At 42.2% G+C, this 25,389-nt stretch overlaps 1 protein-coding gene across 2 annotated transcripts in view; it reads right to left on the reverse strand.

The window, feature by feature from the left end:
• UNC13B (unc-13 homolog B) overlaps nt 1–24,887 on the reverse strand; it is a 208,235-nt gene extending 183,348 nt beyond the window's left edge. For both annotated transcript variants that reach the window (XM_051804592.1, XM_051804591.1), the window contains exon 1: nt 24,797–24,887. In XM_051804592.1, the coding sequence (XP_051660552.1) occupies nt 24,797–24,818 (22 nt within the window). In that variant the 5' untranslated portion in view covers nt 24,819–24,887. The remainder of the gene's footprint in view (nt 1–24,796) is intronic.
• Nucleotides 24,888–25,389: the final 502 nt, after the last annotated feature.

The raw sequence follows: 25,389 nt of genomic DNA on the forward strand, positions 1-25,389 counted from the left end.
TCACAAGCCTGCTACAGGTCCACATAATAAAAATGAGAGTCTTTAGTAACTCCCAGGAATGAACACCATGCCTCGAGACAAAGTGCAAACCTTCAGCTGAAGAAACAGGGCTTATAACTAAGAGCTGGATCACAAACCCGGGAGTCTCATCTCACCAGTAACTCTTTTGCTCTGCCTGCAAGTCTACACGGAATGTCCAAAAAGTTCCCATGAAAAGTGACTTGGATGTGTTTTATTTTGTTAGCCCCACAGGAAAGCACTTCCTAGGGGTGTGTAAAAAGCATTGCAAAGGTGCAGCTCCCACAGTATCTCAGGATCGGGACTGACTGTGATACTGCAGGGTTTCCCATTTAACAGCTTGAAAGTCTGGGAGTTCAGAGCTGAAAAGAGCTGCTCAGCTCTGCCAAGGCCCAGCCTGTTTGTCAGCCCAGGGAATCCACAGGTTGGTTTTCTACCCACACCTGCTCCTTCTGTCTGGTTAGACCTCCTCTGTGCCAAGTGTCCAAGGAAGGACTCAAAGAAGTAAAGAAGCTGCAAAGAAGCCTGATGCATTAGTTGCTCAGTGTTGCAACAAAGGCTGAAAACCCATTGCTACTTCAGATGTAGAGTGACAGCATCTTGAAATTAAGCCATGTGTAACACAATATTTTTATAATATAACATCTGTAGCACAAAATGAAACCAAGCTTCTCTAGAGCACTCAACAACACTAAGTTTCACAGATATAGTTGCTCCTGAGTTGCCATACAGTAAAAACATAAAGTAAGTTAAAAGTCTAGATCAGATACTTCCTGACTCACTCCCATTTATCCCACAGCACTTCTGGTCTCTGAGAAAGCCGTGGTTTTAAACCATCAGGAAATGTTAAATTCTGTTCAGTTTCAAATGGCTTCTCTCAGCAAACCGGGCAGCACAGAAAGTCCATCCATTCAGAGGCAAACATTGAACTCTGTTGAACCGTGATCCTCCCATGCCACTGCACAGGATGAGCAGGACACCAGGGAGGGAATGAAAATGACATAAAATTAGAAATGAAAGTGAGACCTAGTGCTTTACACTGCTACATGCAAGCAGTGCATGACACAGATGGACAGAGATGCACCTGCTCTCACTGCATGTGATGATTCATTTAATCACCAAGAAAGACTTGGGTATATCAGAGACACAGCTATTGCAAGGAGAAAGCCAGCAAAAATTGATACAGAGAATCCCCCTCTCCTCTCCCCCCCCACAGCATTTCTCACCATTTTGGCATTACTCTAATAAAGAGACAAGAAAAAATTAAGTTTAAGTCTTGTATGTAACTTTAAAAAAAAAAAAAAGGCACGGCAATATTCCAGAATCACTGTGGGAGGATGAAAAAACAACAACAGAGCGTACATTAGTATTCTTAAACTCAAGTTCTATGAAAAAAGTCTTGCTATCCACATATTTTTCAAACAATAATTATTTTTTTCCTGACTAAGTGCTCCACACACCAGTGAGAGAATTAAAACTGAGCATGCCAAGTTCAAACGACACACTGCTCAACCCTCCTAAGCAGGCACACACTCATATTCAGTTAGAAGGAACCAGAGTGTTCTGAACACCTGCACATTTCAGATCACCTGTAACACCTGCTTGCAAATGAGAGGGATGCAGACACAGGGAGTGCCTGAGCAGATGGCCAAAAGATTACATTCTAGCTAAATCCAGCACATGACTTAGCTGGTCACTAAACACGCTACAACAAAACCTACATCCTTTCACAGGGGCCAGTGAAGTGCCATGGAGGGGCTGTGGGAGAAATCAGAATGAAAGGACACTGTTTTAATTAGTGCTCTTAAAAATAAATGCAATGATGAAAGCAGAGCACTCAAACGCATTTTCATGATCAGCAATTTGATAAATAGTTTCCTTTTCCCTGGGAAATACAAATGGTCATTGTGTTTTCGAGAGCACTCTAACTTTTACAGTAACTGTCTCCAGCTGAACAGCAGAATTAATACATATTTCCATTTCACTCTGCTTTTCTCACCTTTTCCAGGTGCTCAGACTTCAGTGTACAGGAACATGCAGCAGTAGGTGCAAAGGTTGCTTAAACAACAGAAGTAAGAGACCACAGAAAGCTGCTCATACTACCCTAAGTAAGAATAAGTCAACACACCAAATACATGGCCTGTGCACCCTGCAGCAGGCACGGAGAAGGGAGGAAACCCTTCTGGGAGGGACGCAATGGTCAGGCAGTGCTCCAGCCCTTCAGGTGTGTTACATTTTCTGTAATCGAGACTTTGGAAACAATTTTGCTGTCTGAACCCTGCACCAACAGCTACAGCACATGAACCTATAGCAGAGCCAGAAACTCAACACCTCCTACTCACTTCTTGAAAGTTATTTATAAAATCTACGACAGAGCTGGTAAGCGTCACAAGACTGGCACATCTAATGAGGACTGCCCTGTCCCTGGGGATCCCACCCTGACACACAGGGATCTTTCCCAGAATGGGCCAGGTTGGAAGAGATCACAGTGGGTCATCTGGTCCAACCTCCCCTACACAAGCAGGGTCATCCTAGAGCACAGACAGTTCTTGCATATCTTCAGTGAGCGAGACTCCCCAGCCTCTTTCCTCCTTTGGAAATCAAAACGTGCACAGACTGCACACCCTCATCTCCCACCTGAGGGTGAGGAACCCTTGTCTTTCTCAATACCTGAACCCCAAGATGCTCCAGGCTGGAGGAAGAAGAGGCCACGCAATGATCTGACCTCTGATTTTAAGTCAGTCACTGTTTTGTTTCACGTGATCCCTATTAAAGCCCAGTAGCATCAGTTATGCCATTAAATGCAACTGCATGTGTCAGAGTAGAACAGCAGTACTGACTGTGCCACGAACCTCTACTCCTCGCTTCATAACTCCAAGAAAGAAAGAGCTGGATAAAACAGCAGTACAATGGTTTCCTGAGTCTGTTATGAAGATTCGACGTGTCACAGCCACAGCCTGAGACAGGTCTAAGAAGAAAGGCTCCACTACATTCTCACACATTCAGAACCAAATTATGTTCAGAAGAAAAAGATTTCCCTGAAGTAGCTCAGAGGAAGCATAATTGCACAGGAGGTCCCAGGGACACACCAGCACTCAGCAGCACCTCAACAGCCTCCGCTGTAACTGCAGAGAGCCCAGAGCAGGTTCCACTCGGGCTCCGACTCCTCGCAGCAGAGCCCAGCAGAGCTGGGCTGGTTACTGCAGACGAGAGACCCCTTTGGTCTCAGGGTCCACTGACAGACACGGGACCTAAGTCACATTTATTGCTTTGTACTTCGTTTTTCTGCCAAGCAAAAGAAACCGCTGGTTTACATATAAACATTGGTCCACTCAAGCAGGGAAGAAAAGAGAGTACTTTATGCCCCAGTGTATTCCCCTTGAGAATGACATAACGGAAACACAGTGGGCACCTTCATGGACCAGCAGCCGTAAAAGCTGAGGCCGAATTTCACAGTACACGGAGGATAACATTCTGTTTCTTGCTTCATGTGAAATGAGGGCTGGGCTGTTCAGAGAACTTCCCTGCTGCCAGAAGGAAGAGGAACCGCTGTGAAATGCCACTCTGCTGGGTAACTCAGGAACTGCAGGAACACAGCGCAGATTTTCAAAAGTACCTGAAGAAATAAGGCTGCATCTAAGGGCAGAATTTTTCCTACATAGTGCTTGAAATAGTCCTTCAAAAATCCACCACCTTGCTGACTGAGACAACTGTGGAGGAATCCGGATAGCCAATTCACCTCAGCTGAACCGAGGGATCGATCTGCTTTAATAAGTAGTACGGAAAATTGGAGTGGACACAGTATGAGTTTATTAATTTTTAATAGTTCACAGAAATGAAAAAAAAAAAAATCCAAACCACAAAGCACTTACACACTGCAGTTCCCATTCATATAGCAAAGAGCTTTCTTCAATTTGACCACTCTAAATGCCCAGAGGACAACTTGATTTGCCCTTCCCAAGCCCTTGGAAAGCACATCAAACAAAGGGAAGGTATGTTCCCTTCAGCAACCAACCACCACTCAAGGATTCTTCTCAAGAAGGGGGGGGGGGGGGGGGGAGAGAGATTCTATTCTGCTGTCTGCGGATAGCAAATTGATCTACCCAAGGGATTTCCATATTGCCAGATGTCTTGAGAATGAATTAGAATCCCTCCTAATTCACGTGAATTAGCATCTTCCTGCTCAGATGACCTACAAATTCATTATCCTGTCCAGAGACACACAAAGCTACTAAGTCTCTTTGATTTACAATACAATTTCCAGCAAACAGCTTTCTACCAGTGACTCCACCCTTCCTGCACACTGGACAGTGACTGACAGCAGCTGGGACACATAACTGCTTGAAAGGTTTTCCAGATTTCTGTGCTAAGTGGACATACACTCAATAATAACTCCATTCACGTTCAGCACCATTTCATATAGGATTTCTAGGAAAGTACACATCCCAATAACTCCACACTGCCAAACCTCACTAGATGCTCCCCTGTTCATCTTTAAATTCTGGTCAGCTGGGATCAAGGACTTGCACGCATACAAGTGTTACAACCTACAAATAGATAGCACCCCACTTGCTTCCCTCCACAGACCAGGCACTCCACACCTTGAGGCTGACAGATCAGCCCCAGAGGGATACTGTAGTTGCTGCCTGGTTCTGCTTACTAAGCTTCACCCCAACATTTACTTCTTGCCAGAATTTTCACCCATATGGTACAAACTATGATGAGCAAAGAACTGAAACCTACCCAAAAAATGCCTACCTTTTTATATAAAGATATATATCATAGTCTTGTCTAAATCTCTATTACTGCCATAGCCAGTGGGCATGACAGTGACACAGCACAGTGACCAGGTATCTGGAATATTCCACGGTGTTTCCTGCACATAAACTTGAGAGAGCTGGTAGGACAACACAATGGCCTATCTACACAAAATTGATCAAACCAACAGCTAATATACTGTGCTGAACAAATTATAAAATAAAAGACACATACAACTACTTTGCTGAATCATGCAGTTTGATCTCCTTACTGAAGTGGGTAATTTCACACCTCCTGCAAATATTGTCACTTTTCAGCTCAGCTTTCGCATAAAACTTGGTAAGTGTATACAGCACAGCACAGCTTGCATCAGAGCTTCAGAGTGTTCTGCTTTTTCCATCCTTACCAAAGTTACTAGATAACATAAATAGAACCAATTAAACAACTGCATAGGAAATCCTTTCTGGCAGTTACAAACACTACAATCAAAATCCACATTCTCACGGTATACCTCGAGGACAGGACCAACTTTGCAGACCCTTTAGCAATTGTGGTTTGGGTTTTTTTTAAAATAAAACTCAGTCCCCATCATCAAAAGAAGCCTTCTCTTAAAAGATCCTACTTCTCTAAAAGGTATTTCATGTGATAGAAGGAGTGACAATTCAATTTACTTTCTGCGCTGGTTTAATGTAGAGGCAGTTAATGTAAATAGGCTTCTAAACACTTTCAATGACAAAATAGATTCTGACACTTAGAGACGCATCTGGGTCTCGTTTACAGGTTAATCTGTTACCAGATTTGATTTGACACACTGACTTACCATCATACAGGTTTTCAACCTCCTCAACAGAAGAGTTTCATATGCATTCTAGTTTGGTGCTTAGCTCAAGAACTCAACTACCTGAAATATTCCTTGAACTATTTCAGCAACAGAAATTCACAAGTGAAGAAAACACTACAGCAATTTAAAAAAAATAGTAAATAGTGCTGCAGAAGATATACCATGGGGATTGCATTTGCATCAGAGTATTGCACAGCAAAATGAAACATGTATCTCAAAGAAACTCAAACTGAGTGTTTTATCAGGGAACTATATAACAGGAAAAATGGAACTGAAACTATGTATGCAACTTGTAGAAACCAACTGTGACAGGGAACTAAATGCAACAGGAAAACTAAAGAGGTCTGCAACTGATTCCTTCCTAGAAGTAGACATCAGATTGCTCTTCTGAATCCTTATACCAGCATTTCTCCAGAAAGTATCAGGCAACAAGGTCAGGCTGTTATCTGTTGCTTCGAAAAGTATCTGAGGTAGAACAACTAGGACAGGGTTCACCGAGAGGAAAGGAGGGAGGAGACTCACAAAACGACAGGTCCCAAAACCCAGAACTCCCCTCATCTCTGAACTTGTAAGCAGATACATTGATTTTACTAAAAATCTAGCACAGAACAGGATCTATACTGGCAAAACATAATCAATACACCATGACCACTCAGCACTGCAAAAGGAATCCAGCATTTTAAAACATGCAGATCATTTTATCCAAAAAAGCCTCAGGAGATCTTACCAATAAAATGCTTAAAACATTGATAAGCTATTTTGTAAACCACAGATCAAATCATTGTTACATTAAGCATTAGCACTTACTGAAACTTCTGTTTTGCAGTAAGGAAGCTGCAAAAAGTTTACTTACAGCTGATCCCAGAAAAAGCTTCCTGAAAGGCAGTAGGAAGCATTCAATTGATTTCAGATAAAGAACAGCTGAAATAAGCTTGACAATATTGTTTCTTCTGGCTGAGGGGGGAAGTGTATTCATGAACCATGCAGCCAAGAAAGCTGGAATCAGATCCTGGGAAGCAATAAAGAAAGTAGGAACATGCAAGTCTTGAACTTTACAGCCTCCTGAAACAAATTAGCACTGCCAGCAATTCCAGAGTGCCAACAGCCCATTAAATATTTCCAGTTTTCACATGAAACACACTTGGAAGGAGAAAAAGTGCAGAAGCTTCTACTTGCCAAGCAGCTTGTACGGTGAAACACTGAGGAGAGAGATGGAGGCAACAGTGTGGGAAGTGGAACACATCATGCTGGAATACCCAACACCAGGACACTTCTAGAAATTCCCATCACTGCAGATGCTCTTCCAGGCAAGAGTCTCCCTATCCCCAGTCTCCTGCCTGCATGGTCCCCCAGTTCAGATGGCAGGCAGGACACTTCTCCAGCCAACACAAAAAAAAGACCAACACACTGAGTTCAAGTTGTCTTTCAGGTCATAAAAACAAGCTGAAAGTCATAAGCCATCTTCTGCCCACTTTGGGACTTGCTGGAACGATAGCCTCCCAGTGCCCAGACAAAAATCTTTCCCCTAGAAATGCATCTCATTATTGTCCTTAAAAGGCTGTGCAGAAAGCATTTGGTCCAGCTCTCAAGAGCCCCACAGCCTGTGCTGGAGTACAAGGTGCCTCCTGCTTGTGTGCTGCTCTCCAGAGAGAGAGAGCATTGCTCACCTTTTCAACTTATCTGACAGTAATCACAATCTCAGTGCTCAATCAACTGACAAGTTAATTCTAGCAAGGTAAGAGCCACCATACTCAGATGCATATTTAGAATTGTGTTTTGCTCCTTCATAGCCTTCCCACAGACATGTTATCATCCACCTGAAGTTTAACCTCACTGTCATCTCAACATCCATTTGCTACTCAAAACCAAATGCCCAGGCTCTGACACATAGCCAGTGGAGCACTCAAACTATCTTCAGATGGCTTTCTTCACCAAGGAAAGGCTCTAAAATGTCAGTTCTGCTGTCCTATTTCTCCACTGAGAACTGCAACCAAGTCACACAAGAACATTCACAAGCAATATGCTACAGAGACCCCTTTTTATCACCTCACAGATAATCTGCCTTGTGGTTACTGCCTCTCCCAGCACAATGACAAAGCCAGTCAACATTTGCAATTCACTGTTCCCCAAACATCACTTGTTTTGATAAGTCTGACAGTCCCACTGCTCAAACTCAGTGCTGGAATTCCCAAAGAACCTTTCTGACACCAATGACATCTCACACTTGAGTCCCAAACCAGATGTCTTCTGCCCCACAGACCAAAGGGCTCTTTGCACACTTCCAGCAAGAGCTTGCACTATGAGAAACCATATAATGATAGTAAGGGCTGCAGAACAAGCCCATTTAGCTCATATCTTGCCCATACAAACACCCAGACAATTCCTAGGAAAGACCATGGCATGATGATACAGCAGTACCTACTCTATAAATTAATATGCCTCCAGGCTTAGGACCCAGAGGTGACATTTTCAAAAGCAGAGTTTCATACAGTCTGTTCTACCACCAAATCCCCTCCATTCCCAATATAATCAAGACCGAATGGTGCCAACAGGCAATTTCAGTTGAATTCCATGTTGGTATTTCTTCAACAGCAAGGGTGAATGCATACTTCAGACACCTCACTTGACAGTTTAGCCTCTTTGCTATACATGTTTGCTGTCACTTGACAGTAGTATCGGATGTTTTAAAGTAGGCAGACAACACAAGCAAACCCATATCACTCTACATTGAAAGGAAAGGGACTATCAAAGAGAGGCAAGATGCTTTGCTACCTGTCCGGCACAGCAAGTACAGTCTGGTGGCTTTTTTCAAAACTAAAATGAACAGCCTTCCCACGACCACAATACACGAAAGAAAATCCTTCAAATTTTGTGGGGCTATAAGCAGAGAGCTAAATCCCTTATTACTAACACCACCACTCCTCAAGGGCAGATACTCACACCTTAGCTGACTGAATAATCCCTCCTAGCTTTGGCCTGACCTAGGGCAGGCAGGTGAGCATCACCTCCAACTGATTGGTCTGGATCGGTTACATTTTTCTTGAGAACTGGGAAAATAAACACAACACTGAAGTTCTCTTATGCTGTGCTTACAAACCAAGAGACTATGATTTTGTCCAAAGTTTGCTTTCCAAGGGGCTGGGGAAGCAGAGTGTGGTGATGGAGAAATGGATTTGACACCATTTGTGTAACAGAACACCTTGTAAACAAAGAGAAAACTGAGGATGTGGCCAGCTTCCCCAATTCCATGGAACAGCTAGCTGCACCTATACACACACTTACCATACAAACACTTAAGTTGCTAAAAAGCAGTTAGGAGAAATTATCTAACATCTATTTTTTCCTTATTTTGTCTGACCAGTACAGACAGGCTGCTGAAGATCCACTGAAGTTTCTGCCAGGCAGCTGCTTTGAACTGAGCAGTGAGGACAGGAACAAAATCTCCTATTCAAATCACAGAGATTATGAGAGGTTAATCCTCCTGACGCTGGCAACACAGACAGCTCTGTCAGGCGACCTGGTTCCCCAGCCAAGAGGTGAACTAAACAGTAATCCAAGCTGCCACGCCTCTCCAATATTCTGCTGCAGACTTTATATTATTAGTAGAAAAAGCAGTTTGGGTGCAACACACTGGAGTGAGTTACTGAGTGCGTGACTCTCTCAGAAGATGTATTCTGTTAGATCATGCTTCGGTCACTTCGCTTTAAGGCGTTTCTAGGGGTTACAAATTTCTCCTGAACTTTCAACTGTTTTATGATTGGAAAAGACAGCATCCCTACTCCTGAATCTGTGCCATGTCAGGGAAAAAAAAAACCTCTATCGAGCCTTTCAGAATTTTCAGATGTATAAGATAAATACTACTGGATAGAGCAGTAAAGGAGGCTTCCAATTTTCAGTGGTGTAATTGTCCTTCTTTCAAATTCTTTAAGGTTCGGAAATACATTATTTTAAGTTAGTGAAAATGCCTTAACTGAATAAGAGAACAAAACCATCCCACTTAATTTTACACAAAACAGACTTCAACTCATATATGCATCCAGCTGCCAAAGACTAAGGAGATATGCATAATGAAAGACATATAATTGCACCAGAAGGCAGGAAAAGAGACAGACTGATAATGTATTAGGTCTGCTAGGAGCCAGCCTGAATTGGTAAACTGACTCTGATGACAAAACAACAACAGTTCAACTAGTTTATAATAAAAGGTTTGGGAAGGGGGGTGGGGAAAAGGCCACAGAGCAAAGATAAAAATAATTAAAAAACACACACACAACAAAACCCCTTAAAATTAATTCAGAAACCAGATGAATGGACAAAATGGCTTCTTGGGGTTTGGAGGGGGGTATTTATTTATTTATTTATTTTGAAAATAAGATACACCTCTTTACAGAATCATTTCTGAAAAGACACAGAGCATATGCAGCTGCTGCTCAGGCACTGTACATACAGGTAAAGGCCACTTAAATTACTAGAATCTTGCCAGAGTTACTAGGCCAAATCACACAGCCTGGTCACAGCCAGGTAACAGCTGCTTGAAGACACAACTACTCTGGTACCAAAGAAGACAGAGCAGAAATGACAGAATAAAACCACTTGTGTGTTTGTCCTTTGGCTGGTGTGTGCTTCTCTCCTGTCAACAGAAGCACTCAAGTCACCTGTGCAGTCTCATGACTCAGATTTCTACACTCCCTGTTCAGATTTAGTGTAAACAAGATGCACCCTGGAAAAAAGGAGTTGCTGACTAACCACACTAGAAGTGATTGCCACCTAGTCACAGCCTTGGTCTGTTTTCTGGTAGTTTCGATTTAAGTTACAGAATTGCAAGCAATCAGCCAACTGGAACATGCCTAATTATCAAGCAGGACGGAGCACAAGTTTGTCCTGAAAGGCACTGAGTTAAAATATGATACTGACAAATATCACTGTTCGACTCCAGAAGTCTAGCATATTCACTAAAAGAGAAGCTAAAGAACAAAGCAACAGTACATTTGAGGTGGATTCAGTAACTTTTTTTTTCTGTTTTCTTCCTTTTTTTTTTTTTTTAGCAAAAACATCTCATCATACTACAGCAAATGATCAGCTTCTGTGTTTTCTACACCAAATGAAGAGCGATTGGTCTACTTCAAAAAATATTTTCATTAAAATACTAATAAAATGTTAATAATATATTAGTAATATTTCAGTAACATAATATTATGTTGCTTAAATATTTCCTGGTCTGGCTTCACAAACCAGAGAAAAGACTAATATGTAGGAGACAGAAACAAGCTTGACTGCAAGAATTAGGAAAGAGTAAAAGAACTGATCAGGATATGAGCTGTGGTGTAACTGCATGAGATTCCCAGGCAGGAACAGGACATTTAAGAGAACGCTGCTGGCAAATCAATTCTTTGGCAGTCTGGCTCTACTTTTAGCATTCACAAACTGCTCAGACAACACTGGTTCTTGGAGGACACCATCAAACTGTAGAAATAGGACAGTTAGATGAGAGAGCTGTGCCTCACGAACAATTAGCATTCACCTGCCAATACTTTTGTTTCGACACAGCATGTACACAAAGAACCGAACCACGAGCAGGTCTTACTAATGACAAGGATTGTGCCCAAGACTGTTCTTCCAAAAGCCATGTTGTTTTCTTGCATTTGGGCCTTAACAAAAAATAAAGCGAAATTCCATCAGGCTAAACGCAATAAGAATCAAAATCATTAACTAAAATAAACAGCCCTAGGTAACAATTTAGTATGAGCATGTTCCCTCACTTGAAGGGGTTTTTTTATTTTTTTATTATTAACATTTGTAACTAAGCAAGATGCTACCTCAAAATTTTACCTTAATATATACAAATTGTCTATAGCAAGTAGTTGTAAGAACAGTAATTTACGTCACAATGAAGTTAGTTCTGTGAGGATAGTAAGACTGGAAGGGCCCTTTGGGACCAACAACTGTAATGTTGGTTTTCCCAACACCTTTACCACTTAAACCATTAAAAACCATTCCCACCTTCCAGCCTACACTTTAATTAATGGCACACTTATACCTTCTATATCTAATGTCAACACAATCCTCCACCTCAATGTTTTTCTTCACCCCGTGTTTAATTTCCTGGTGTTTTTTATGGACACAAGTCACAGATCCCATCAGCTTCTGTTTATCAGCACCACGGCGCAGAGTCACAAGGACTCCCCAACACATCTCCTTTCACCAAGATTCACATTTTTCAGCAATGCTTGTCATTTGCCTGTAAGTGTACAGCTCTCCTACATAACATCAACTCATTTTCATTACCACTCTCCTCAGGAGTCACTGAGTCCTTCATGCATTATACTTATCTGCTTCCAAATTTACTATGCCATTAGGACTTGTCTTAAAAACAGCTTTGACACACACATTGCTATTTTTTTCCTTGCCTTGACACAAGTGAGAGACATCTATCTGCTTCTCCCACTAGTCTTTGCCACATTCCTAGCTTCTGCTACAGCCAGCTCCTTATAAACTTTTTATATATTTTGCCAATTCCAATTTTCTTTAAAAAAAAAAAGTCTGTTACAGGATATGTGAGATACTACAGAAGTTTGAATAGATGCATGCTTTCATCTAGAAACAAGAGACTATCCCAGCACAACCTTCCTCTCATGAACACACGCCACATTTTATACCCAGTGACCTTCCACACTGCCTTCTTCTGTCCATAAAATTTTTATCATTCTCTCTTAAAAGTGTATTTTAAACCTTGCATATTGTCACAGTCCTGCCCGCTTTAGAAGTCAAGATCCATACTTACCCACGTCTATCACTCCTCTCCTTATCTTCCTGCCAATCCACAGAAACCACCTTTCTTGCCCTCCAGTTAGGTGATGCCACTTGTGGTTTTAGGTGACTGCTTGCTTACAAACTTCTGCTAACAGAGCACAGATTTCAAGTCTTGCACATTCAAGCACTCTGGGATACAGAGTACCAGACTGAAATTCAGAGCATTAGAAGTTTTGCTCCCACCCCATATATCTGTGCAACATTTTCAATTTCAACCTCATAAGAAACAATTCCTGCAGTCCAGGGACCATACCCAGCTCATCCTTACTCAACTCCCTCTCCCTACACAAAGAAGTCTCATTCCTTCCTCTCTGGAAGCTGGCTGTTTCTCCTTCTCCTATGGCCAAAGCACATTCTGTTATCTGTTTTATTACCCTTTGCAAGATGTCACCTTGTCTGCTGAGGTGGAAGCCCCTGCCTTAGCCCTGGACTTCCTGATCCTCAATATACACCTTCCTTTAGAAACTGATTTTTTGCCCACACCTCTCACAGGTTCTGTGTTTGCTCACCATATCCTGATGCAATGATCAGATGAATCATCAGCTCTGGGGTCATTTCCTAGGTGGAGCCTTTTCTGTTATTTGAGATGCTAATATTTACCCCTGTAGCTTCACTGAATTGCATGCCCTCCTCCGTATCCAAGCTCCTTGCTTCAACAAAAGGCTTCTTCAGTTTCTCTGGAAGCCTGACAGTTGCTAATCTACATGTTTATCTGTTTACCTTAACCTAGTTTCAGTTGTGATCACTCAAACCAAGTTCAATTCTATGTCCAGCTTCCCTGAAGCATCTTCTGTGCCTCTCAAAGTCACGTCTACAGTTCACTCCATCAATTTTATGACTTCAGTCACTGTCTGATGGTGAAACTGCCAGATAACATAGCTCTCTACACCTAGCCATCACCAACAGCATCCATTCTCTGGTGTGGGGAGTCAATCTTTCACAGTGACAATACCCAGAAATGGTTCTCTCTAACCATGCTACAAGATTTTTACCCATATTTAAACCCTGGACTACGTGCAGTAGATCTCTTGTGCTATCACAGTAAAATCTCTTATCAGCTCCTCCCAAAGCAATTTCGGCCCAGCTGGTTCTCTTTTATCCACACTAATGCTGCTTTACAATTCCGCATCACCAAAACCCAGTGGAATTTTCCCAGTCACCTCTATTCCTCTCTTTCCACAGCAGGACATCCCCTCCAAAATTTCTGTTCCACTCATAACCCCCAATCCTCGTGGCTCCAGCTAATCTTATGGGGGCTAGTTCTGAGTCCTTCACTAACAGCCCCCTTCCCACCACTTCAGTCAAAGCTCCCCACTTTGCTTTACAACACTAATGTCTCTGCATCCCTTTGGAAACAAACTCAACACTACTAATTTAAATGTTTGTCATTGTTTGCTTTCTGTAACTGTAGCGCATGTCATTTCAAGATCATGTAATCCCTACTTCGTCTCCAACACCAGCTTCAGCTCCATTCTTTGAGAAAAAAAAATTCTACAGTGCAGGCCCCCAGCAAGTGTGCACAGGGTTAACTCATATATATTCAAACTTCTGTCACGTGCTGCTCTCCTCCAATAAATCCTGAACTAATTTCTACACCTTTGACTTAAGTATCAGATCTACACAGAATGGTAACTTCAAGTTCAAGTTTACAACAGAAGTAAAAGTTCTGTAGGTCGAGCTCTGTCAAACGCCACTCCTCCCACCTAGCAAAAGTGCAACAATATACTGATTTAACACTGCAATCCAACAGGTCATGGCAAGTCTTGATCTCTTTTTAACTGTTGAAAAATATGGAAACACTTCTCAATATAGTCAGATTAGTCATAATACAACATCCACAGGCCTCTACTCAAGTAACAGATGTTACCAAACTCCATTTTTTTCCAGTCCTTCAGAACTGGATGGGCTAGGAGTACAACTTTCATAACAACTTCTCCAACCTAAGGAAATGCACAACAACTTCTGCTGTTCTGATGCTGAAGCTAGGAAACCACTTCAGTATAAAACACAAAAACCTGTCACATATGATGATAATCAACATAAAGCTGTGGAGAACTGTAGAAAACCCTTCATCAATTTTAGCTCAGAATCTGATCTTTTTTATAAGACTCTAGGTTGTTATATTAAAAAATACTATGTCCTACAGAGGGTCATATTAGATGATTACAACAATCCATTCTGGCCTTATAACTATGGAGTTTATAAGCAGTTAATCTCCTCAAAAAATCTCCTATTGAAATGGAGCATATACAGACTCCACTTACTTAATTTGAGAGGTCAAAATCTAATAAAATTCTGCACATGCAGCAAACTACACCAGGTAGGAAAGACTGAAACAAAGCTACTGTCTCACGTCCATTTTCCCTCCCCAATAATCCATATCCATTTTGCATGCTAAATTCAAGTTGCACACTACAAGTTTAGGTTCAGATCAGGAGTTCAAGTTTGGGGGATGTCTGAACCAGAAAATAATGAGAAATTCGTTTAAAAACAAGACTTTATTAATCTAGGAAATGGCATTATGATTTTGGTAGGGTTAGAAATCCCAAATCCAAAACCAGAGGCAATCTCAGCTTTCTAGTAATTTACGGCCCCTCTGGCTCTCGAAGAGGAGCCACAGGAAGGGTTCCTTCCACAGAGGCCAAATGACCTTCTAAAGAACATAACCTGCCTGCCTTAAGTCTTATGATGAAGAATAACTCACGAAATTTGGAAGGCGAACAGAAAAGGAATGACAATTTTCTACAATGCCTGTAATAGTTTAGTCAACAGTCAAATTTCTTCCTCATTCAAAGTTGATAAACTACCTTGGCATCATGTCAACTAGTGTACAGTGTACCTGGCCCTATAGGAAGCAACACTTACTAAAGATTTCCAGAATAAGGATTTGTAGCTGTCCAGTGTATAATTGCAGCCCTAACACTCCACAGGGACTTCTGTTTGCAAAGGACTGTGGTTGTTGTGCGTGATAACTAAATGTGAATCAGAGCAGGTACTGAAAATCTCAAGTCCCTGGATGTTTTCTGAAAACCTGTTCTGAAGTTCATACAAGTCCCTAGGAAAGCAAAATGTCTCTAAAGGGTTTCTCTTTAGAAATTTAGGTATCTACATATTCATACATATATATTTATTCACTGAAATCTGGTATGTTTGCTAAGCATAAATTTTCAGTTTACAACATAGCTTAAGTGAAATTTCTTCATGCCTAGCCTTTCCATCACTACCTGACTTACAGAACTGTTTTGAAATATCCTTAAGACGTACTTCAGAGCAACTAAATAAAAAAAAATAAAGAAACCCCAAACTCAAAGAACTCCATTTGCACAGCAGTCTTAGAAAAATTTGATGAAGGATTTGCTGAAAAAAAGGTTTACAGTAAGTAACTTTCTTATGATACCCAGGATGCCGACTATCAGTACAGAGCAGAATAAAGCACACAGCTCCCCAGGCCTCCATCAGGTATCCAGTGGCACAAAAAAATCAGATAGCTCTTTGACAACTCCAAAAATTCTGGCAAGCCAAGACAGATGGCATGGGGAAAGTTCCATGAACGTTTAAAAGCACAAGGTAGCTTTGTCAGCACACCAGCTCCAAACCAGTGCCTGAGTCTGGGGCTTTGCTCTCTGTGCACAGCACCAGTGCTCACCTCACTGCCCAGACCTTGGACAACAGCCCTACATCACCCTAGAGAAAAGGTTCCAGGTGATGCAGTCCCTTCATAGTTATAGTGCCCTATTAAATGCCTACATCTCTGGCACAGGAACTGCACCACAGGGCTGCCATAACAGCTTAAAAAAGTGAAGGGTTTAATGGGCCACCATCCTTAGCTCCAGACGCAGAAGAGCATCCTTAGCTCTTTCCCTCAGCAGATGCCAACAAAGACAACAGCAGGTTGGTTATAGGTTGGAGACTTCATCTGAACAGAGTGGTGACCCAAAAAGTCCTTTAGCGTATTATTTCGTTTATGATGTTTCTTACACTGAGTGCCTGAGCAGAGAAAATAAACATTGAGTGTGCCAATACTCAGAAGTGTAATTCTGCAGTTATTTTATACCTGATAATTAGGTCTCCATGGTGGAAATGCTGCAGTCTGTTTAGCAGAGAATTTAGTTGTAAAGAACTAAGAGAGTTAAGTCACAAGAGCTTTAAGTAATAAGGTTAAAACCAGTATTCCTTAAAGGGACACTGTCAAGGCTTGAAGCCAAACTTCTTTTAAAACTTGCCAACAGTTTTAGGCTAGAGATTATCTTGAACAAGACACCTTCTCTTATCCCTCATCAGACAAGACATCCCAGTCCAATTCACTTTCCATTTATACAGGCTGTTCAACTGCAAGGAAGAGTATCAGGAGTCTGAGATCAGCACAAGGCTGTCCAAAAACCATACCTTCTTTATGTTTCTAAATGCTTCAACTCCCCAGACACAGGCAAGCCAAAAGGGAACAAAGCAAAATGTTTTAATCCCTTTATCACAATTTCTATCCCATGCGCCCTGCCCACCAATGTTAAGACTTTTACAAACTTAAGCTTGGCCAGCAAAAGTAAACCCTGCAAACAAAGCAGGTGACATTTATTCATACCTAACAGTGCCTCAATTTAATTTTCTCTCAGCATAGGATTTCCATGAACTGAAGAACTCTGAGCATATGCTTACAGGTTGAATGCAGGTATCCAACTCCCTTACAGTTCTGCCCAAATCCCACCTCAGCTCATCTGACAAAAGGATGAACATATACTTGAGCAGTATGCCAGAGGGTATAAACTGAGTCAGAACTGGCAGCATTCCCTTTCATTTTTAAGGTGCCCTCACCTAGCAGTCAGAGAGAGGGAGTACCTGCCAGTACCATGCTCCCATTCCTTGCCACTTTCCACAATAGCAGGACATGAATCGATGCCATTAACATGGTGCTTATGAAGTTCAACCAACATCAGTCAAAAGAATTCCTCGGCTGAGGACTTCTAACCTGATCTAACTTGATCCCCTAGCCACAGCTGGTCTCTTGCACTTCATGCTACACAAGAAGGGAAAAGCCAATAACATCTGTAGGTACTGAGTGTGTTACTGGTTATTTTGAAGTGCAGTTACTCAATTATTCAAAAGTTCATAATGGGGAAAATAACCTAAAAGAACAGTAAGAAATCTATTTTGAAAGCCTGGTGAAAGAATTGGGTATCTCAGCTTTTTACAATGCATGATGTAAATCCCACTTGCATCTTGTCATAAAACTATCAGCCAGAGGTTTCTCAGTTTAACTTTTTTTTAAATCTGGATTAAACTTGAAGCTTTCTTCACAGCTGAACTACACATATAGATGGACATAGTGTATTCCATAATGCATTTAACTGAAATCTGTGAACTCACCACAGAAGACAGTATTACTCACAGAAAGACAGTTAAACAGAAAAATGCTGGAAAGTTCATTTATATAACTATCAATATTTCTTCAGTCTTTCAAAACTTGTAAGTAGTGTTCCAGCTCAAAAACTGCTGAACAGCAGAACACCTATTTTGGATCTCCACTACGATTTCCTTCTACAAAACAATTAGTTAGAAGTTACCTGCGGTAGCTGTGATCAAATAAAATACAACATGGGCTGTCCAAAGACAATCTCTATACAATAAACAAGGGACATTTCAGAGGGGGTTAACTTCATGAAATTGAGAGTAGTTATTACAAAATAGACTGAGAAGAATAAATCCAAACCAAAACTGTCATAAACCAGATGCAGGAATCATTTATGAGGAGTTTTCCAGGGGGCCAAAAAGCCACTACTCCTCAAGCTGAATTCCATTCCACTCCAAAGAGCTATAATGCCATGGTAAAATATACAAGAAATAAACAGTATCAACACAGGTTGTGTGGCTCAAGAGGTAGGAAGTTAAATGCAAGGAAAAGCATGAGAGTTAGATATATCAAAAAAATCTTAATTATTTTAAGGGAAAAAACACCAGCAAGGGTATTTACTCCCATCTCATCAGTTGACTTCATGGCTAATGGTGAAAAAGCATTAGACATCCAACAAAAGTTTGCCCCATTCTCAGGAAAAAGCAAGCACCTGTGAGATCAGGCACTTTCCAGCCCATCACTGAGTGAAGATGATGTTGAATATCCAATATGTAAGTAATAAAAATCAGAAGGTCTAGAAAACTGCCACTCACATGTCAGTGAAGCAGTCTGCAGCCCAGTGACTTTGGCTTTAAATGCACCTGAAGAGATTAGAAAAGAGGCTCCAAGAGGAGCAAAGCACGACACCCAAGGTGACACTCAAGAGTACACTTGTAGGAGCTCAGGTACCTACATAGACCACTGAGCACTCCAGAGAAATGTCTGAAATGTCTGAGGAGTAAAAGTTCTGAATAAAAATTATGCCCACTATTCAGAACCAGTTTGGACAGACTTATCTAAGCTGTACATGCATGGAATTTTCTGAGATATATGACTTATTAATGTAGCGTAAAATGACACAGCATGGCAGGAATCCAGTGAAACAGTAATGGTCAGCCACTTGAGAGACTGGTCATGGTCAGTGGGGTTTCCCGCTCCAAGTGCCTGCCATGTTTCGCTCCTGCTCAGTTGGGGATTTGCCATTTACACAAAACCAAGCAGGACATACAAGCCAGTCAAAAGGCAAATAATGAAAGCATCGTTATGCACAGCAGCCTAATCAGGTACAAAGAGGGCCGAAGAAAAAAATAAAAAGCATCTAAAATCCTGCTAAACGCAAAGAGATCTGATCCAAACACCCAGGATACACCTATAGAATAGGAATCCGTATCACAGAAAGCATCTGCCAAATTTTACAGGTCACAGCATACAAGCAAAACATTATTTCAGCACAGCCCTTGGCAAAGATGGCTAAAGCATGCTCAGATAAGCACAAGCTGACAATACAAGTAAAGCACATTTTAGTTCTCCATTTAACAGCGACAAGATCAACACATCAATATTAAATGCAACATTCATCACTACAGAAACTTTATAAGTATGGTCAGAAAATAAAGACTGCAAAGAAAAGCAAATTCAAATGCTAAAGAGAAATCTTTCAGACTACAGACTCCAGAAATCTTTCTATCTAACAAGAAGCAAGAACAGCAAGGTGCTTTCACACACTTCCACCTCAAGGAAATGCCAGGGACTAACTTGTAAGCTTTAATTTACAAAACAGGCAGAGTAAGGGAAGACCCTACAGACTTACACAGCAGTTCTCTATCTGTTTGCAAGACCACACAGTGAATTACCAGAACAAAAAAGCAACAGAGTTATTAGGCACAACATTTCAATTTAAGTTCTCTTGGAAGAGCACTGGGAACAGCTTTCAGCAAGTGATTCACATGTTTTTCAGAACATGGAATAAAATTTGATCACAAGGCATCAAAAAAAAATATGCAGGAAAAAATTTTAAAGGAAATTTCTAAGGGGATGATTTGCCATTAGACACAGGCATTTCACATGCCTTCAAGTCACATATTTGAAATTAGGTCCTGGATCTAAAGCAGCAGTGTAATTTGCACATGCCATTGAGTAAACTGCAACTAGCTCTCAGACTGTACCAGTTTAAAATTAGGATCTTTCAGCATTTGGATTCAATCACTTTACTGTGTATTTAAACAGTATGGTAGTAACAACTTTACTAAGTTTGGCCTGGCAGATCCCAAACTCATGGAGTCAACTCATAGGACACCACGGGATCAAGAAGGAAGACGACACTGTTCAAATTCAGGAAGCACCTCTGTACATTTCCTTCATCCCACTGAAAAATACAGGGAGGTTTCAAGTAGCTCATAGTCCCTAAATACCTAAAAAGTAGACTCCACACCTGTTTGTTGGAACTTTTGCAGTAACAGTGCCCAAAGCGGAAGGATAGAGGGTTTGAAACAGGAAATTGAATGATCTCCTGTGAATCAAAAGCCAAATGTGGTTTGTAGGTTTTAAACATTACTATTATTTAACAACAGAAAAAGCTTGAAATATTAAAAGTTCTCTCCAACTAAGCCACCAATTATAGCTTTATAAACCTCAAACTTAACTGTCAACACAAAAATGCTCATTTAGTAGAAAACGCTTCTACCTTACCCATATTATCCAAATTTCTAATGCATTTCATTTAGTTCCAACACTACATACACTGGTAGCTTCCTCACTAAGTACTGCTAGAGAAACAGAGTTCATAATACTTACACAGCAAATTCTAAATGAAAAATTATGGTGTTTTAATGGCCTAGCTTTATAATGTGTACTTCTGCTACCACTTTTAATGTCCAATTATGTCCTTTGCCATTTTGATCTATAAAAAGATGGGAAGGGGTTTTTTTTCAATTTTTCAACTATTTCAGAATACTGTCACAACACAGCAATGCAATTACCTGATTGCTGAGTACTATTTATGAGTGTACATAGTAGGGAGCTCCAGCCAGAGAGACCTTCACCCTTGAGAGAGAAAGGTGGAGGCACTGCATTCAGTCTTACAGAGAACACCAAAGTAAGTTGTGGCTATTGCATCAGGGTGAGGAAAAATCCTGTAAACAAAAAGTCCTGACACTGCTTCTTTCAGTTGGATGTCAACAGAGTACAGTTTAGTGCACAGGTACTGGAACTCACATTTTGCTGGCAATACAGGGACACACAGTTAAGTTCTCTGAATAGTATTGCAACACTCCAGCTGTTCTGACAAAAATGTCACCAGATAACAAGCTCTTCTAACTATTCAGAGCAGCCAAAAGATACACAGTAGGCAAAACAATAACATCCCCAACCTCCAGACAGTGTCATTTCACACAGCAGTCAACAATTCAAAACTCTAGAGTGCAAGGCCAGAAGAGTTCACCTACATCAGTCTCCCACGTACCTCTGGCAGACCTCTGGCAGCCAAGTCTCACGTTGATACTGCAGATCAGCCCCCAAGATAAAAGGACATTACACAAAAGCACTGTGCCCTCACAGGACTAAGCTAGGTTCTGTGCACAGGGATGAGGGAAGAACCCCACCGCCAGTATCCTTGGCAATATAATTATCAGGCGGATAAGGTACGTCAAGCAGTTGGGAATACAAAAACAACGAAGACACAGCATAAGCTGCTTTAAAGCAGAGGGGAGAAAAACCATAAGAGAACCATCAGTGTCTTGAGATAGCAAGAGCCGGGGACAAAGCAAGATGTAACAGAAGTGAGCAAGTGAAAGGGCCTGACGTGAGGACAATGACGCAAATAGAGCCCGTGACCGGCTGATCCAGCCCCAGCAGGGTCTTCCTCTGCTATGACCCTTGCAAGCTGTGCTGAGACAGCACTTATTTCTACCTCCAAGTCAGAAGACAGGAAAGATCACAAGAAGAAATTTAATTTAGCTGACATGTGAGGTAAGATCAAGAGTCCCAAGAGAAGACCAGGGAAGCTGACAATGGAAGACTGATGTGGAAAACTAGACTGCTTCCCTGGGATTGGTTTTATTTAATATGTGCTGTTTTCGCAAATACAACACTAAATGCAAACTAATAAAGCAAACTATGCCAAGAGGAGATTATCAGACATAATCCAGACACAGCTGCTCTAAACAGGAGTGTATGCAATCTCTTTTGCACTTAAGCAGTGGAATCAAAATACAAAGAAGTCTCCTAAAAGCCTCAATCATGTAATATTCAGGACTTCTTTTCCCCTTCACTTCACTTACACTCTCTGTGTATTTTACTGATTCAAATGAATCCCTTAATTTGCTCCTACAACAGCCCGTTACCACTGGCTCACTACACAGGTCCTCTGAACACCAGCAGGCTCACAATTCCTCCAGCCTTAGATTTTCAGCCAGGTACTTCCTACTTCTGTGGTAGATATAGCTCAGTGATTCTGGAAAAAAAAAACCAAACCAAACCAAAACACAACAAAACAAAACACCGAAGGAACAAAGAGAAAACCGACCACATAACAAAACAGTAGAAAGTAAAACAAATTAAAAAATCAAAACAAATAAACCAAAGCTAAACAAAAAACACACACACCAAAAAAAAAAAAAAAACAAAAAAAAAAAAAAAAAAACAAAACCAACAAACTGTTCCCCAGAAAGAAGAGGTAAAAGAAATGTACCGCTAAACACGAGATCAAGAAGCCATGTGTGCTAGCTGCTCTCTCAGGAACAAAGGCAGCACTCAGACATGTTTGGTGAGCACTGTTTTAGATTAGCCATTCATTAAAATACTATTAATGTGCGTAATTCAAGGGGGGTGGAAAATAAATCAATAAATTAAAACACTATCTTTCTGGCTGCCAGGCTTCTTATGACGCTGACACTTAGGGCTTTTTCCACATTTCCCTTTATCTGTTAAACTGCAATCCAGATGCTATTAACAGTGTCCCAACTGCCCACATTTATTGCATGGGTTTTTTTGTTCTCCTTCTGTTTGAATCTCAGGTCTACACCATCCAACACCACATTACTATGCAGTCTTATGTGTACCATTTTTAATGGAAAAAAATCAGCTTTTTCAACTTTCTTAATAACAGCTCACTGGTATCTCAACAAGATAGTTCACTTCAGTGAAAAGGCAAAAAAACGAAGAAAATGCCACTTTTTGGGTTTGTTTTTTTTAAGAAGTGTCAGTTAATAGAGCCTTTTCCATGCCCCAGAAGGTATTTTTTGTCTTAGCTCCCGGTATCTGTTTTGTTTTTCAGGGTGCTCTACCTCAACATACTTCCATTCCATGTTTGATGGTTCCTACTTGTGAGATCTCATCAGCTCAGCCTTTCAGTCATGGCTCTTTCAGAAAACATGTTTCTTGAAGTTTAGTAAAGTGACTACATTCTGCATGCTTGTGATAAAGTCGCTCATTATCATCTATGTAAATTAATGCCAATGTTGTCTACTGTGTTCACACAGCAGATGGAAATGAAAGATACCATTTTCACAGTAATTCTCCATTACAGTGACCAGCTTCTTCTTCAGCTATTTATACACAACCAAAGAATAAATCTAACACAAGACCACATCATTCCAGGCTGCCAAAATGTTTTTGTCCCGAAAACTCGAGACCAAGAATAAACACCCTGAAAAGGGAAGATACTTTCAACAACTCAATCATCCGGCTCATGTTCTACCACTAGTCTTAGTGAATGGTGTATGAATACATTTTTAACACAATCAGCTCCAAGTGGAAGCTCAAAACCACATTTCCTTAAAGGACACTTTGAAAACATTTTGACCATGAACCATCAAAAAGAAAAAAGAAACACTTGTAACATATAAGCATTCTTTGGCCACTAAGAATCAGATTTTGGCAAAGCCTTCAAAATGGACTAGACAAGTCTGTGTTTCACAGTTTACACAGAAGTGCATGAAAAGCATTTTAAAGATAAACTTCACACTTGTGCACCTCTCCTAAGTCCTTAAACACAATGTATGTTTAATAAGAGGGCTAAAACTTTATTCAGTAACACTCTCCAAGAACAGCGCTCTCCCCAAAACAACACATCTCAAGACGCTCAGCTGGCACCTTATTAACACCATCACTGACACACGGATTTTGATTCAAAAAGGTGACAAGCAGCTGGATAAAGGGGTTGCTATCAAATCAACACGTGTGTGTGGAAGAAGAGCTGAACTATCAGCAGCACACCAGTGCCAGTTTTTTTATCATACCTGGCAAAGGAGCTGAGAACATTAAAACTACACTTTTAAGCCGCAGGGCACGGCTGGCGCTCGAGGACGCCCTGTGACCACGGCTTTCAGTGCAGGGAGACACATCCCAGTAGCGTGAGCCCTGTGGCAGACGGTTTTCCCCGGGGATTTTTTTATTATTTATTTATTTTCTGGCACAAGGGGAGCAAGAGACGGAAAACCGGAGATGGCGAGCAAGCCGCTATCACTGTAACCCACTGTGCAGAGAAGGTGCCCGTAACCTGTTCAGCCAGGGGACGAGGTTTGGTGGCAGGATGAAAAGGATATAAGGGATGCGCCTGAAGTAACAATGCACGGTGCAAGGGGAGTATACGGAGTGACAGCAGCCCTGCTTCCTGACAGCGCGGTTCACCGGGCGGCAGCGACTCAACTCGTGTCCGAGCCAACTCCCAAAGTCAAACCCGGCTCCTCCTGGCTCCTCCCGGCTCCCGGGGCTCCGGCTCCCGCCGCCCGGGATCGCCGCTCCCGGACACCGCACCTGCCCCCGGCCGTGCGGGCACCTCCCGCCCCGCGGGAGCGCAGGTGGCGGCTGCGGGCCGAGGCCGCCCCGCGGCTCCGCCGGGAGGCACCGGCACGCCCCGTCCCCGGCTCTCGGGAGGCACAAATCCACTTCACCCAGGACAAAGCCAAACCCTGCCCAGGCGTGACACCCCCCACGCCCCCATCCCATCCCATCCCATCCCACCCCGCCGCCGCCGCCCCGCTCACCTCGCACGCACAGCAGCGACATGGCGGCCCCGGCAGCCGCCCCCGGGCTCTCCTCATGCCGCCCGCGGACACCGGGCGGCGGCGGCGCCTGAGCCGGGGCGGGGCCGTCCCGCCGGGGCAGGGCCGAGTGACGAGAGGCGCGTCAGGGGCAGTTCGCGCCCGAGGGACGGGGAGCTGGGGGGGCCGCGCTCGGCTGAGGGGGTTGGGTGCTTTGTGGTTTGGTTGGGGGTTTTTTTCCGGCTTTTGTCGCTTTTGTTTCGCTCCCGCAAAAGGCGGGAGAGCTCGCTGGAGGAGTGGCGTCCTGGCTGTGTCTTTTCGCGGGAGTTGCTGCCAGCGTTTACCTGTCCCGTCCTCGCACAGGTTGTGGTTTGCTACCACAACATCCCGATTTGGAAGGCACCCACAAGGATCGTCGAGTCCTGCCCCTGCACGGGACACCCCAACAATCACACCATGTGCCTGAGAGTGTAGTCAAAATGCTTCTTGAGCTCTGTCAGCCTTAGTGCTGTGATCACTTTCCTGGGGAGCCTGTTCCAGTGCCCAGCGATCCTCTTGGTGAAGGACCTTTTCCTAATATCCAACTTAAACCTCAC

Source organism: Manacus candei, unplaced genomic scaffold (assembly GCF_025592945.1).
Source record: "Manacus candei isolate 608988 ecotype Guabito, Panama unplaced genomic scaffold, ASM2559294v1 h1tg000061l, whole genome shotgun sequence".
NCBI lineage: Eukaryota > Metazoa > Chordata > Aves > Passeriformes > Pipridae > Manacus > Manacus candei.